Here is a 16109-nt window from a genome sequence, read left to right as displayed (position 1 = left end):
GATAATTCAACTAGGATTAAGCTTTTTAAAAATTAAAAATAGTAAAAATTCATATTATTTTAAAGACTTTCAATAAACGTTTTTGGTTTTTATTTGCTTTAAGAATTTCCTATGCTAATTAAATGATGTTGATTTTGTTTAGTAGCACATGCTCTTTTAGCCTAGTGGATCATTTTGTTTGGTTTGATTCGAATAAGATTACTCACTAAGTATACAAAGAGGGGGAGTTTTACATTCAAGTAAGATGTCCAATGGGCTTTCAGCTGTGTCCACAAGAGCTGAGTTCTCTCCAGGCCCTTTGCGGCTTAGTTGCATGAGGAGCACATCTAATATCGAATACAATTCCAGGCACTCTTCCAAGTGTTCCACTTGTATTATTTCATTCAATTTTACAGCAACTTTTCAGGTGTCTATTATTAGTACACTTTTGTTTTCCCCCAGAAGAAGAAACTGAGTCATAAAGACCTTAACTTGGGACAATCACGTGTGTAGGAAAGGGGCAGCAGGATTCAAACGTGCAGTCGGAAACAGGGTTCTGCAAACGTCACTACCGTACTATTATTCTGTCCCATCCACTGACACCGTACTTCGATTCAGAGAACATCACGTCCTAACTGTGGCAAAACGACGAATGTGCTTTATTTGCAACACGTGCAGATAAGGACCCTTACTCTATTGGCAAGAGTAAGGCTATCTGGGTGGGAGTTGGGCGGGTCCTGTCTCCTAGGCAACAGCACATGCACACAAGCGACCAATAATGAGCCCCTCTCCAAAGACCCAGGAAAGTGATGTCACTTCCTTCGTCTGGGTGGTTGCCCCAGCGACACGTTGGGCCGAAGAGCGGTGTTGGGTACCCGAGAGACCCGGCGGTGGGGAAGTCACTTCCTCCCGAAGACGCTGTTTCCTAGCAACCGCCCTCCGCCTCTGTTATTAGCCCCTCCTCCTCGCTCGGTCCAGGACTGGCTCTGCGGGCGCCGCCAGGCCCAGACCAAGGTGAGCAGCTCCTACCCGACGCTTGGCTCTTGATTCTCAGGGTCGCGGAGAACTGGCCGCGGGCGTCCGGGGCTGGGAACAGAAAGCGGGACCTGGGGGCCATGGGGGATCCGGACAGAGACCGCGCTTGGGCGTGCACGGGCCTGGCGTTCGCTGGTGCTCAGCATACGGCGCGGTGAGGAGCGGCGAGCACCCGGACGTCACCTGGCCTGGTAGGGAACGGAACCCGGGGCGCACAACGCTATGGGCGGCCCTGCCAGGCCTCTGCTCCGAGCACGGGAAACCGCGATTTTAATGCGGCTCATCGCGAAAGCTTCGTCGTTTTGTCTGGCTCTGTTTAACACTTTTGTGAGAGGAAAAATTGGCTTGCAATACATATCGCTGGCTGTTTGCGGGTTAGCATTACGATCTTTTTCTTTGAATAGCGCTATATGCAAATATATAGATACATTTTTTTTTTTGGTGGTGGTGCTCATAATTTTTACGCCGACGATCCTTTTGATGGCCTTTTAAATAAGACATGACTTATTTTGAAGGCAATGTTATACTTTAGAAGAGAGGTGAAAAATAAGGTGTTCTATTTTAATTGGCAGCATTTTGTCGTATTAACTGGTAATCATTTATTTGCAGACTTTTTAAGTAGTTGCAAAACTATTTTAGGATAACTTCCATTTGAATTTTTTAAAACAAGCTTGTTGTGAGAATTTGCTATTTCTTTACAAGAACCTTTTTAAGTGAAGATGTAGCCCAATGTTCATATCAGATGCTTTTCTTTGACCTTTGTGGGGACAGTAGAATCAAATGTAATAAATTCTGAAGCATGCAAAGTCTGATTTTTTTGTATATTTCAGCTACCATCAGAAGTTGAATTCTAATAATTAGCTATTTTATAAAGGTAACGAGAAAAAATACACCATGTCTGATGAAGTTTTTAGCACCACTTTGGCATATACAAAGAGTCCAAAAGTTACCAAAAGAACTACTTTCCAGGTAAAGTATTTTTATTTGGAATCATTTCACAGTGTAAACACTGTATTAGATGGGTTGAAATTGGTGATTCTAGGAACAGTCCTATATAAAGCTGGGGTAAATCTTATATTTCTTTTGAGGTTTTGCACATGATCATGTTTGGGCTCATCCAGTATTACAAACTCCCCTATATGGTTTTAAGACTACCAAAGTAGCCTCAATACTAGTTTCCTACTAAGTTAAAAGTTGAATCGCAACCTTAAATTGCCATTTTTATATAAAAACTTTTTTTCTGTTGTAACATAATGTTTACGTTTTTTTTTCTGTTGAGTCACTGCAATTTTGAACTCAGCCTCTAAGTTTGCAATATTGATTGCATCCATTTCTGAAATATGCCGAGACAAAAGCTCTTAAAAATACCAATTTCTTTCAAAATACCAGTTTTTAATAAATTATAATCTAAATTGAGCCCCTTCTTATTTGTTACTCTCCAGCTCTAATTATAACCTGCAATTAATTTATTCCATAATGTGTGTCTCCTCTAGTTTAACTGCAAGCTCCATGAGGAAGGGCTCTTGTCTGTGATGCTCTGCATTGAGTATGAGGCGTAAAGTGGGTACATGGCATAAAGTGAGCTTGCAGGAAATATTTGTTAGATGAATGAAACCGAAGTTGGAAAGCAGTCGTTAATCAAGCATTGTTTGTTTAAAGAATTACTTGTAAATATGATACCTCCATGTTTGGATGGAAATTGATTTCAGTATCTCATTTCAGGATGAGCTAATAAGAGCAATTACAGCTCGCTCAGCCAGACAAAGGAGTTCTGAATACTCAGATGACTTTGACAGTGATGAGATTGGTATGTGACAGTATGGAAAAGTGAACCACTTTTCTTCTTTTTGCTTCCTTAGTTTTGTATTTAGCCAGCCCCCCAACCACCCATCCCCTCAATCACGTGTGTTAAAATAATACCTAAGCATTCACTAATTTTAGATTTTCAACTTTTTAATTAGTAGAAAGCCACTCTTAATTTTCAGGAAGTTGTATGATTTTCGTTTTTTGTTGTTGTTTTGTTTTCTGAATGTGTATACGAAAATATAAATTAATTGATGGCAGGTTTGCAGTAAAAGGTTGGCTGCCAGTGGTAAACCACATTGGCGAAGACAGGTTCATCTTTAAGATCAACCCTAGGAGGTGCTACAGCTAGTTAGTAACTAGTCCCACAGAACTAAACTTCAGTGCACATTAGAAGTGCTTTTATAAAGCTTGCTATAAATCAGATTTTTTTTTGGCTGTGATAAGGGGTAAATTTAAAAACCACAGACTCTTCGTGTTTCATATATCAGTACTATTATAATTTGGTTTCTCTTAGCTATGTAAACATATTAACATTTTAATTTCAGGTATAAGCATACAGAATTCTAAACTTGGTGTTTTTGTTTGTTTGTTTGTTTTTGTTTTTGAGATGGAGTCTCGCTCAGTTGCTCAAGCTGGAGTGCAGTGGTGCAATCTCGGCTCACTGCAACCTCCGCCTCCCAGGTTCAAGTGATTCTCCTCCCTCAGCCTCCTGAGTAGCTGGGACTACAGGTGCCCGCCACCATGCCCGGCTAATTTTTGTATTTTTAGTAGAGATGGGGTTTCACCACATCGGCCAGGCTGGTCTCAAACTCCTGACATTGTGATCCGCCCGCCTCGGCCTCCCAAAGTGCTGGGATTACAGGTGTGAGCCACCGCACCTGGCCTGGTGTTTTATTCTTTAAAATTTGGTGAATAATTGTAATTGATTTCTGTAAAACCAGTAATAACCACAGTTAAATCACTGCTGTATAGTTAACTTAGCATTTCTTATGATTCTTAGTAAATCTAATATTCTGGTGTGGATGGAATTGTAGTTCCAAAATTTTTATGGAAAAAAATATAATTAGTAATTACTAATTAAATTCTTCCATTTACAAATGTTCTTGATTTTACATGAAGAAGTAATTTGCAAATAAAAGTTTTACAGTCCATAATCTAATTTAAATGCTACATGGCTGATTGTTAGGGCCCTTTGGATGGCTTTTTCCAGAGCAAACAGTGTTTGGTTGTTTGGTACCCTACAGACAACACAATAAATACATTTTGAATAAATTAATGAAATTGGAATTTTTATTTCATAAATGTTAATGAAACATGCCTGAGTTAGCTGTGTTTTTAGAGCTGCAAGTCTATTTATAAAATACATTTGTGCCTATTCATTGTTAGAATTTTGTTTGTAGCTTTTAAGGTAAACTTTGATTAAGTTAACGTAACCTTGACAATTTTTAAAAATACTGTTGAAAACATTTTTTCTTTTCCATTTTTCAGTTTCCTTAGGTGATTTTTCTGACACTTCAGCAGATGAAAATTCAGTTAATAAAAAAATGAATGACTTTCATATATCAGATGATGAAGAAAAGAATCCTTCAAAACTATCGTTTTTGAAAACCAAGAAATCAAACGGTAACATAACCAAAGATGAGCCAGTGTGTGCCATCAAAAATGAAGAGGAAATGGCACCTGATGGGTGTGAAGACATTGTTGTAAAATCTTTCTCTGAATCTCAAAATAAGGATGAGGAATTTGAAAAAGACAAAATAAAAATGAAACCTAAACCCAGAATTCTTTCAATTAAAAGCACATCTTCAGGTAATTTGTTAGGATTACTGTAATTGCATTTCCTGGAGGTTTATTTTAAGATAATCAGTCCCAAAATTTTTATATGGTAGCTAGTATATATTTAAGAAAAAAAGACAGACTTCCATTTTACAGACCTGTTGTATTTTGTCTAACTTCCATTTTACAGACCTGTTGTATTTTGTCTTGCATCTAGGCTGTTGCCTGATAGAAAGCCAAAGCACAAAGCCAAAGCACCTTTAGTCATCCATAGCCTCCATAGCTGTGGATCTCCAGACACCTAGACCTGTGAGCTTCAGTTTTGTTTGTAGGTGTGGAACTGGAATGGAATGCTGTCTAATCCCTCTCACACTCCAAAGATTAGAGTTACAGCAATATTGAGACTAATCCTTATAACAGTCTTTGCCATACCAACATTGTGCCAGAAAATTTTCTTGACATTTGTATATTTGAAGGATGAGTTATGTTATTGCTGCTGTTGTTTGTTGAAGCGTCCAGGCACTCCTTAAGAGAATCTCCATTTGATCTCTGTATTGCCTATGAAAATCTACTAAGATTCAGTTTTCCAAAGGAAAGTTCCTGGTGTGATCTGGGATTACAGTTAGTTCTCCCCACAATTTTACTGAACTTTAAGCATAAAGGAACAAAGATAGAATGAAACGGAGACCAAGTCCTGTCACATACCCTGGGCCACCATTCATGAACTTGTATATGCAAGGTTAAGGATTTTTTGTTTTTCATTCTTTGTATTTTATAAAGGAATTATTAGTTGTTGTTAACCTTCATAAAAATCTCCTTCCATATCATCAGTAAATACAGTGCTAGTAAATATTTCATACTTTGCATATTAGATACCAGTGGTAACGTCAGACAAAAGTTTATTTCAGGCATGTATTGGGGAACTGCTCCTTTCTTCCTGACCCCACAATCTCATTAACTTTGAAATGAGCAAAGGATGTAAGCAGAGCAAAGAACACTAGAATAATGTCCAGGACACTGGGGGAAAAGCCTCTGTGTATTATATATGACTTCAGCAAATAAGTTAAGCTTCAGTATCCTCATCATGAGGAAGCTAAAAATAACCCTCTTTCTATTCCTGCAAAATTGTGAGAGTTTATTGAAGTGCATCTCATAAACTATAAAAAAACTACAAAAATGCAAACAGGATGCATAATGAAACAATTAACTTGTTAAAATGTACCTTCCAAGTATAGTGAGTGAAATCAATGCTGGAGAGAAGAGGAACATAATTGAACTTTGTTATTAAGAAAATGCGAGCATATATAGCAACTAAAAATTTGTCTGAGACAGGTGGATGTATATAATTAGAAGTTTATGGTAGATAATCAGGAAAGCAATAATCCACCTATTTCATACCTTAAAAAAAAAAAAAACCTGTGGTGGGTTACAATGAATAAGGAAATACTGTATTTTAACCACAAGGTGGCATCAGGATCCTAAATGCTCTACTTATATATGCAATGTTATATTCAGTACGTGTAATATAAAAATAATTACCTAAATAGGTAATTGTATACATTGATTACCAAAAAAAGCACTTTTCTTAAAGTATAGGCATTTTTTTTTTCTTTTTGGGAACTTGACAGTACTGGAAGTGGAATTTTTGTAGAAAATATATTAAAGTTGTCATTCTCAGGTTCTTCAGGTTGAAAAGTAAAAATTGAGGCTAGTGTTCCTAAGATAATATCTGCAATATAGCATATATTAAGTATTTAAATGAATAAATTAATATATGAATGATTTATCTTTGAAAGAGGGAATATGGTTCATGAGTTTATCCTCTAAATTCTTTGACTTTTTTTTTTCTGTACAGGTTTGGAACTCAATATTTTTAATGTGGTGAGATATTGCTGAGTAGCAAGTAATGCTTTATGAAACTATTAGAGCTTGAAGGTTTTCTCTGTCCTTGCTTGTCTTTTGTAAAAAGTATAATAACCAGACTTTATAGTCACTACTGAAGTGACAGTTGCTCTATAAAGTGAAAGTATTTTTCACAGGATATGTTTTTATTTTAATACTAACATGACTGAAATCATGAACTTTGGAGTCAGGATGCTTCTCCTTTAATCTGAGATCTGCAGCCTGCTAGAGTTTGTGACTTTGGGCATGAGACCTCTTTGTTCTCATTTTATTCATCTTTAAAAATGGGATAATAGTTGCCTATCTCTAGGAGTTTGAGGCAATTAAATGAGTTCACATATTTGAAGTGCTTAGAACAGTATTGGCATAAATTTAGCACTCTATAAATGTTCTGATTATTCATTTTATTATTTAGCGTTTGTTTATAAACATGCTCAGCAGGTATAAAGTATCAGTCATGCGGGATGCGTAAGTTCTAGAGATCTGCTGTACATTGTGCCTATAGTTAACAGTACTGTCTTTTGCACTGAATGTATTAAGAAGGTAGATCTCATGTTTGTTCTTACCACAATAATAAAAAAAATTGACTCAACACCTTCTTTCAGGCATTATATAATATTCTGCTTAAACTGAGGCTCAAAAGACATGCAAGCATTTGTCAGGAGGAGAAGCAGGAAGTGGATATTCTAGGCAGGGGTATCAGCTTAGGTAAAGGTATGGTAGCAGGAGGGATTGGAGGGATTGTGGTATGTGTGCATGACAACTGTTAGCCCAGCATTTCAGAAACACAGATGACAAAATGGCTGTAGATAAGGCAGTGAAGGACAAAACCATAAAATCCCTTTTATGTTGTTTAAAGGCAGTTAAGCTTTTATTCTGTAGGATTGGATCATGGGGAGCCATTGAATAATTTTGTAGAAAGGAGTGATGTGATCTGATTTGGATTTTGTAAATATCATGGAAGCAGTGATCTAGGAAAGAGTGGATAAGGACCCGACAGCAGGGATGTAGAAAGTGGAATAAATGAGATATTTGGCAATTAGAATTGATAGGGTATATTGATACTCTGGATTTAGGGGATAATAGAGGGAGGAATCTAGAGCCCTTGGATTTGGGGTTGAACATTTGGCTGGAGTTTAGGATGTAGCTAAAATTGTCAGCTACTTATAATAATACCAATTTGGTATGGTTGTGGAATCTTCTGGCAGAATCCATAAGCCCATTTTTAGGTAAATGGGAGGAAGATGTTAATTAGACCAATTTTGAAGTTGAGAAAAATGCATTTGTAGAACAATAGAAACATAAATATGTATAGCAGGTAAAATGCAGGCAAAAAATATATACATGGAAAGTCTTCCCATTGTTTCGAATACTGGATGCAAATCAGCATTAGATTCTTGATTTAAACTTAGAAGTAATGGAAAGAGTGAAATTTTAATAAATGCTAAAGAAGTTTTATGGACTCAGAACAATTAACTCATAAAAGGTTCCTTCCTCTAATGAGAGTTAGCACTCCTATCCCTTGAGTGCCAACATCGTCATCTTTGTCCTTATAATAGCACTTATAATCTTAGTAATCTAGTCTTGTAATTTTGTTTAGAAAAATCAACCTGTGAAGTCCCTGGACAGGTCCATTGCCGCTTTGTTGATTATGAGGTTTAGTAACGTGTACAGGGCTTGGTACTCAAGGGCCTGATGGATGAGCCTCCTCATTTTATAGTGGTAGAAACTGGAGCAAGATTTTGTTTTGGTTTTTTATTTTTAACATTTTTTTTGAATATTATAAGAGTTCACAATGTTGAAGAGTTAACTTCTTGCGACTGGTTACTTTCAGGATGACAACTGTTTCTTTACTTTGTTGTTTTTTTTTGTTGTTTTTTGGGTTTTTTTTTAGATGGAGTTTTGCTCTTGTTACCCAGGCTGGAGTGCAGTGGTGTGATCTCGATCTCGGCTCACTGCAACCTCAGACTCCTGGGTTCAAGCAATCCTCCTGCCTCAGTCTCCTGAGTAGCTGGGATTACAGGCACGTGCTACTAAGCCCGGCTAATTTTTTTGTATTTTTAGTAGAGACAGGGTTTCACCGTGTTAGCCAGGCTGGTCTCGAACTCCTGACCTCATGATCTGCCCATCTCGGCCTCCCAACGTGCTGGGATTACAGGCGTGAGTCACCGCTCCCAACGTGTTGGGATTACAGGCGTGAGCCACCGCGTCCGGCCTGATTATTAACCATCATTTATTTGTGCCTTACTAGAGCTCTGTATAGAGAAGAGTTGTGGGCTTCATCTGGACTCTTCAGGACAGAGAACAAAGGGGCATAGGCACAGGAGGGAAGTATGGTAGCACCCAGAGAGATAGATAAAGCCATGGTCATTTTTTTATACACACACTTTAAGCATTTTATTTTTCAGCAGAAAACAACAGCCTTGACACAGATGATCACTTTAAACCATCACCTCGGCCAAGGAGTATGTTGAAAAAGAAAAGTCACATGGAGGAGAAGGATGGACTAGAAGATAAAGAAACTGCCCTCAGTGAAGAATTGGAGTTACATTCTGCACCTTCTTCCCTTCCAATGCCGAATGGCATACAATTAGAAGCTGAGAAAAAAGCATTCTCTGAAAACCTTGATCCTGAGGTTAGCACTACCACTAAACTGTTGAATTGTGTTCTTGAATTTATGCTTTTTTATCTGATTATGAAAAAGAGAAGGAGAGAATGAATTTGTGTGCATGTGTGTGTGTTTTACATATTTTCTTCTGCAACTGATAAGGAAATAATTTTTAAAAATACACTGTATTCCACCGAGTCTAAAACTGCATCAATTGTAAGACGTAGCATTATTTTACATACCACTAAGGAAGAAGGAAATGCATCCAATTAAACTATAACACACCAGTGATTGTAGAGTTTATCCAGTTTTAGAGAAAGTAAAATGTCAAAAAGTGTTGCTTTTCTGAATCTATATAATAGTGTTTATCTTTAATAATTTTTTAAATTTATGTATCTTTGAATTATGTAATTTATGGCTAAGAACAATATAGTCAGTGTCATTTTATTTATTTGATTTTATTCACTCAACAAATGTGTGTTGAATGTTCATGGCACTCTTCTGTGTTCTTTGGGTTATGTTCCAATAGCATTAAATGTGGCCTTTCAGGTTTCCATCGGGGAGTTTACTATGCATTGTTATTAAGGGAGAACACTTCGTTTTTCTCTTTGTATTTCACTATGAGAAGCAAACTGTCCCTTCTGAACATTTCAGAAGGGAAAAGTACAGGAAGAACATTTCTTCCCCATAATCTGCTTGGGCAGATTAGGGAACTGCATGCCACCTGGCCAAGCTTCTTTCTTTTTCTCATCGCTTGTCTGCAGTGTTGGTGCTTAAGGATCTGCTCTCTGGGAGGTGAGGCAGAAGGTGCTGAGAGGAGCTCTTTTGTGCTATGACTAAATGGGGGAATCCCCCTAATTCAGACTGGAAGTATTAGGAAGCACAATAGGCTACCAATTCAAATCTTGTTCTGCAGTTGAGCTTTACCAGTAAAGCTGACAATTTGATATACGCCTAACTGACACCACCATGCTGTTTCTTAATTTGTTCTGAAAACCAGAAGAAGAAACCCAAGTAATTACTTTATATTTAAGAAAATTATCTGATCCATTGAATACTGTGCTAGTTTCTTGTAGCTGCTGTAACAAATTGCCACAAACTGGTTAACTTAAAACAACAGAAATGTATTCTCTTAGTTCTGGAGGTCAGAAGTCCGAGATCAGGTGTTTGCAGGGCCATTTTCCTCTGAAGGCATCACGGAAGAATCCTTCCTTGCCTCTTCCAGCTTCTTTCTAGTGGTTGTCGGCAGTCCATGGCATTCCTTGGCTTGTAGCTGGCTTGTAGCTGCATCATTCCCATCTCTGCCTTCATCCCATGTGGCCTTCTTCCCTGTGTTTTCTCTGCATGTGTGTGTCTCTTCTTTCTCTTAAAAAAAGACACCAGGCATTGGATTTAGGGCCCACCCTAATTGAGTGTGTCCTCATCTTAACTATTTAAAGCTGTAAACACCTTATTTCCTAAGAAAGTCGTATTTTGAGGTTCTGGATGAACATGAATTTTGGGGCATTAATGTTCGTATGTTAAACCTAGCATTCCCGGGATAAACTCTGGTTAGTCATGGTGTGATATTTTATTGTGGGATGTGATTTGTTAAAATTGTGTTAAGGTTTGCATCTATATTTATGAAGTTTATTGGTCTGTAATTTTTTTCTTATAATGTTACCATCAGGCTTGGGTATCAAATGAGTTGGGGAGTGTCTTTTCTTCATTTTATAAAAGTTTGGTATCATTATTTTCTTAAATGAGAGGATTCACCAGTACAATTATCTGGGCCTGGAATTTTCTGTGTGGAGACATCTTTGGCATTACATTTGATTTTTTAAATAGGTATTTCAGTACTCACATTTTCTGTTTTGCCAGTTTGGTAATTGTGTCTATCAAGAAGTTTGTCCATTTCATCTGATATGTTGAGTTTATAAACAGAGTTGTTCACGATAGTCCCTCATTCTTTTGATGACTAGGATTATCATGACATTTCATTTTTATTTCTAACATATATAATTTGTGTTTTGTGTCTTTCGTGCTAAATCTTGATAGGCATTGCTTAGTTTTATTAAACGTTTTTAAGAACCACTTCGGCTTTGTCATATGTTGGTGCAAAAGTAATTGCAGTTTTGGCCATTACTTTCAATGACAAAAACCGCAATCATTTTGCACCAACCTAATAATTTTCTCTATTGTTTGTTTAATTGATTTTCAGTATTATTTCAGTATTATTCAGTATTATTTCTTTTACTTTCTTTTTTTTTTTTTTTGAGACACAGTCTCGCTCTATCGCCCAGGCTGGAGTGCAGCGGTGCAATCCCAGCTCACTGCAAGCTCTGCCTCCCAGGTTCACTCCATTCTCCTGCTTCAGCCTCCCGAGTAGCTGGGACTACAGGCGTCCACCACCATGCCTGGCTAATTTTTGTATTTTTAGTAGAGACGGGGTTTCACCGTGTTAGCCAGGATGGTCTCGATCTCCTGACATTGTGATCCACCCACCTCGGCCTCCCAAGGTGTTGGGATTACAGGCGTGAGCCACGGCGCCTGGCCTCTTTTACTTTCTTTTGGTTTAATTTGCTTATCTTTAGATTTGAAAATTTTCTCATTCATTTTTAAGATTTTCATGTTTTCTGCTAAACCTGTTGAAAGGTGTAAACTTTCTTCTTTGCACTGCTTTAGTGGCCCCGATTTTTTGATGCCTTTTATTTTTATTATCATTTCTTTAAATATATATTTTAACTTCCCTTGTGATCTCCTGTTTTAAAAATTTATTTTTTTAGTTGAAAAATAATAATTGTACATGGGGTACGTAGTGATTTTTCGATACATATAATATATAGTGATCATTGTGATCTCTTTTTTGACCAGTTGGTTATTTTATGGTGATTTATTTTATTTTCAAATACTTGTTTTTTCTCTAGATATACTTTTGATGTTAATTATAAGTTAATTTTGTTGTAGTCTAGAGAATGTATCTTACATGATTTCAAATTTTTAAAAATTATTATTATTATTTCTAAATGGCCCAGCTTTAGTGTATCTTGTGAAAGTCTCATCTGCATCTGCAAAGTAGATGTGTTCTCCAGGTGTTGAATATAATGTTGTATAATTAAAGTTTGGTCAACATGGTTGGTAATATCATTCAGATCTTCTTTATCCTTACTGATTTTTCATCCAATTTGTTTACCCGTTACCAACTTAGGGGTATTAAAATATCCAGTTATGTTTGTGGGTTTGTTTATACTTCTCTTTAGTTCTGTCAGTATTTTATAACTTTGTTATCAGGCACATACACATTTATTATTATTATGTTTTGAGCATTATGAAACGTCTCTACCTCTGGTAATATTCCTTTCCTTATCTTATAGATTGTTTTGTGTAATACTTCAGCTTTCTTATGACAAGTGTTTCCATGGTATATGCTTTCTATCTTTTTTCTTTCAAACTAATTCTGTCTTTTCATGTAAGTGAATCTCTTACAATAAGAGTTTGGTGTCACTTTTTTATTAAGTCTGACAATCTATGCCTTTTAATGTAGTGTTTAGTCCATTTTTGAATGTTTTGTCCATTTAATGTAAATACTGATATGATTGGATTTAGGAGCAATTTGTTGCTCTTTATTTTCTATTTATCTGCTTTTTAAAATTATTGTTTTTATTGTTGTTTCTCTGTTACTCCTTTCTTGCCTTTTTTTGAGGAGATAATCATGAATCTTTTAGTTTTTTATTTTTAGTATTATTGACCTTTTATCTATATTTGTTTGCATTGTATTTCTCAGAGTTGATCAGTGGATTACAGAATATATCTGAAAATTATCACAATCTATTTAGAATTGATATTGTATTGTTTCACATTTGATCTAGAAACCTTGGAATAGTATAGTTCCATATACTCCCTCATCCATTGTGCTATTGTCATATATATTATATCTACGTATCCTATAATCCCCACAATAAGGTTATAACTTTTTCTTAAAGAGCCCTTTCAGTTTTTTGTATTAGACTTTTAAAAAATTAAAGAAGGCTAGAATAAATATATATTATATATCTACTGTATTATATATTGTATATATTATAGATAACATTCTATTGCTAAATATATTATAGATAATATATATTTGTAGATAATATCTATATATAGGTAATATATATTCTATTCTTATATATTATATAGATATATAACATCTATATAATCTATAGATATATAACATCTATATAATCTATTTATAGATATTACATATCTATAAATACACATACAATTTCTAGGGATCTTCATTTCTCCCTGTAGATTCAGATTACCATTTTGTGTCCTGTCAGTCTTACAAACTTATTTTACATTTCTTGTAATACAGGTTTACTAGTGATGGATTTTTCTCAGTCTTTGCTTTTCTGAAAGTATTTGTCTCATCTTTGTTTTCAAACGGTGGTTGATGTGATTGTATTCTTCTTGTCTAACAGTTGCCTTCTTCTACCTCCAGCTCTTTATAGGTTTCCATTTTTATTGGCCTCTCTTGTAATCATTCATTTCATTGTCCTCTCTATACAATGTGTTGATTTTGTCTGAATGCTGTCAGGAATTTTACTCAAGATTGTGGTTTTTATCTTTTGATTACAGCAATTTGACTACATGGTGCCTGGGTCTAGCTTTCTTTATGTTTATTCTGCTTGACGTTTGTTGAGCTTTCCAAACCTATAAGCTGATACTGTCTGTGAAATGGGAAGATTATTATTTCCCACCCTATTTTTCTTCCTCTCCTTTTGGTACTGTAGTTACACATGCATTGAAATTTGTGCTATATCTCACTGATCTCTGAGATCCTGCTTATATTTCTTAAATCTTTTTTCCTCTTTGTTTTTAAGATTGAATAACTTGTATTACTTAGTCTTCACGTTTACAGATTGTGGTCCGGAGAATGTATCTTTTATGATTTCAAATTGTATTAAATTATTTTGTTTTGTTTTAATGGCCCAGCAAAAGGGTATGTCATGAGAGTTCCATTTGCAGTTGCAAAGTATGTGTGTTTTCCAGGTGAATTTTTTATTTCACTTATTGTGGTGTTCAACTTCAGATTTTCTATTGGTATTTTTTCTGTTTTTTAATATAAAATCCCCCATCTTTTCAGCCATCATGCATATATTTTCCCCAAAATGCTTGAACATATTTATAATAGCTATTTTAAAGTCCTTGTCTGCTAACTCTAAAACGTGAGTCATCTCTGGGTTGGTTCCTATTGACCATTCTCTGTTTTTTTATTTTGTTTTTTAAATAAGTGTCACCATTTTCTGTTTCTTTAGTGACTTTTGATTGAATACCGGGTGTTCTGAATGATATTTTGTAGAGATTCTGTATTCTTTTATGTCCCTTCAAACATATTTTCTAGCAAGTGGATATCATGGCTGGACACAAATTCCCAATCCTGTTTCTCCTGCAGTGGATATCAGCTGAAATTTCTGCTTAATTCTTTTCAGGTTCTAGCTTCTATGGTTTTACAGGATCCTCTGAGGTCTCCCTTATGCCACAAATAGAGGTGGTAAAGGTTTTTGGTGAATTTCATATGCAGATTTTGTGGTCACTGTCCTCTGCTATTTTCCACATACTTATTGGCTGATCTGATGGTCCTAGACTCAGTCCTCTGTTCCCTCAAGTCATTCCACCAAGGCTGTAGCCTTCTATTACTTGAGCTGCATAGACTGGAGAATGCCTTCTGGCAAAAAGCTACTAATTTGCAGATCTCCTCAGGTGAAGCTTTATCTTTCAGGGTAGATAGACTCCAGTGTCTCAGCACTTCTTCCATTTTCTCAAATGTTTTCTCTCCATTGCTTTTGACATATAATTTCCTTTGCACCCATAAAATACTGCGGAGAAAGAAAATTAAAGTATTTGTACAACAAAGTTGAACTTCCTACATTGTAATATCATTACCTTTAGGCTAGATGATTCTATGAAGAAATGTTTACCTTAGATAGACAAATATAATTATTTCATATCAGATATAATTTTCAGAATTTTGAGGAAAACTCAAGTGCATGCAGTCTATGTGCTTTTCCTATCTAAAATATTTGGAAGTAGCGGCTTACTTGATTTTATTAAATGCTTTCATTTGGACAACTAGTAATATTTGCTTGGAACTAAAGTATTTTACCTGTCTTCTTTATGCTTTCCTTCAAAGGATAATTGTAGGAAGAGCTATCAAAATCAAATCTTGGCCTTAAATATTTATAAGAAATGTGATTATAAAGTAATAGGAGTTTTGAAAATTGGTAAAAAATAAATAGAGAGGTGGTGGTAGTTAAAGAACTTGAATAACTCTTTCAGTGACCCCTTTTAATGACCAAGACATCAAGGCTTGAAAGTAAAGCATGCTTACCTCCATTGGCTTGTCACACTTTGCGTTTCAGCAACAAATGCCTAAATAATGCAGATTTCAGAGTTATGCACTATTTCAATTTGTAGTTTTAATAATGCTATTGTTCCCATAAATGTTAATTATTAAACTTATGTGGCAAATGTATTTTTTTTTTGCGAAAACAGGATTCATGCTTAACAAGTCTAGCATCATCATCACTTAAACAAATTCTTGGAGATTCTTTTTCACCAGGATCTGAGGGAAACGCATCTGGAAAAGGTGGTTATATCTAATAATTATATCTTATATGTGAACTCTGTACTACTTAGACTCCTGTTTGTAAGAGAAATAATACTTTGTATAGTTATAAGAGAAATATATGTTTTTATGTGTTTGAGTTTTAATCCTGACTATGTAGTTAACTAACTGTGATTTTGGATGCAGAACTTAATCTCTCAGTGCCTCAATTTCCCTAAGTTATATTATTTGTCTCATAAGGTTATTGTGAAAATTAAGTGATATAGTGCATTTTAGCCATTAGCCTAGTTAATAGCCCAAGTGGAGTGAGCACTTAAGGTAAACTACTGTTATGTATGTGTTGCTGTGATATTCTTCAGGACAACATAATAGCTAGGTGGAATTTTAAAGTGAGACTAAGCTAGATTCCAATAC

At 35.7% G+C, this 16109-nt stretch overlaps 1 protein-coding gene across 8 annotated transcripts in view; it reads left to right on the top strand.

Annotated features, from left to right (window-relative positions):
- The first annotated feature begins 590 nt into the window (after nucleotides 1-590).
- MAP9 (microtubule associated protein 9) overlaps nucleotides 591-16109 on the top strand; it is a 35389-nt gene continuing 19870 nt past the window's right edge. Inside the window, exons 1-6 of one of the 8 annotated variants that reach the window (XM_024356347.3) lie at nucleotides 591-993; nucleotides 1845-1983; nucleotides 2737-2821; nucleotides 4309-4629; nucleotides 8910-9133; nucleotides 15623-15716. In XM_024356347.3, the coding sequence (XP_024212115.2) occupies nucleotides 1909-1983; nucleotides 2737-2821; nucleotides 4309-4629; nucleotides 8910-9133; nucleotides 15623-15716 (799 nt within the window). In that variant the 5' untranslated portion in view covers nucleotides 591-993; nucleotides 1845-1908. Of the gene's footprint in view, nucleotides 1389-1844; nucleotides 1984-2736; nucleotides 2822-4308; nucleotides 4630-8906; nucleotides 9134-15622; nucleotides 15717-16109 lie in introns of all 8 variants that reach the window. The other 7 variants (XM_517499.5, XM_024356348.3, XM_063809942.1 and 4 more) reach the window with 7 other exon arrangements.

This window comes from Pan troglodytes, chromosome 3, assembly GCF_028858775.2.
Source record: "Pan troglodytes isolate AG18354 chromosome 3, NHGRI_mPanTro3-v2.0_pri, whole genome shotgun sequence".
Classification (NCBI taxonomy): Eukaryota; Metazoa; Chordata; class Mammalia; order Primates; family Hominidae; genus Pan; species Pan troglodytes.
This window is presented reverse-complemented; position numbering and strand designations above follow the sequence as displayed.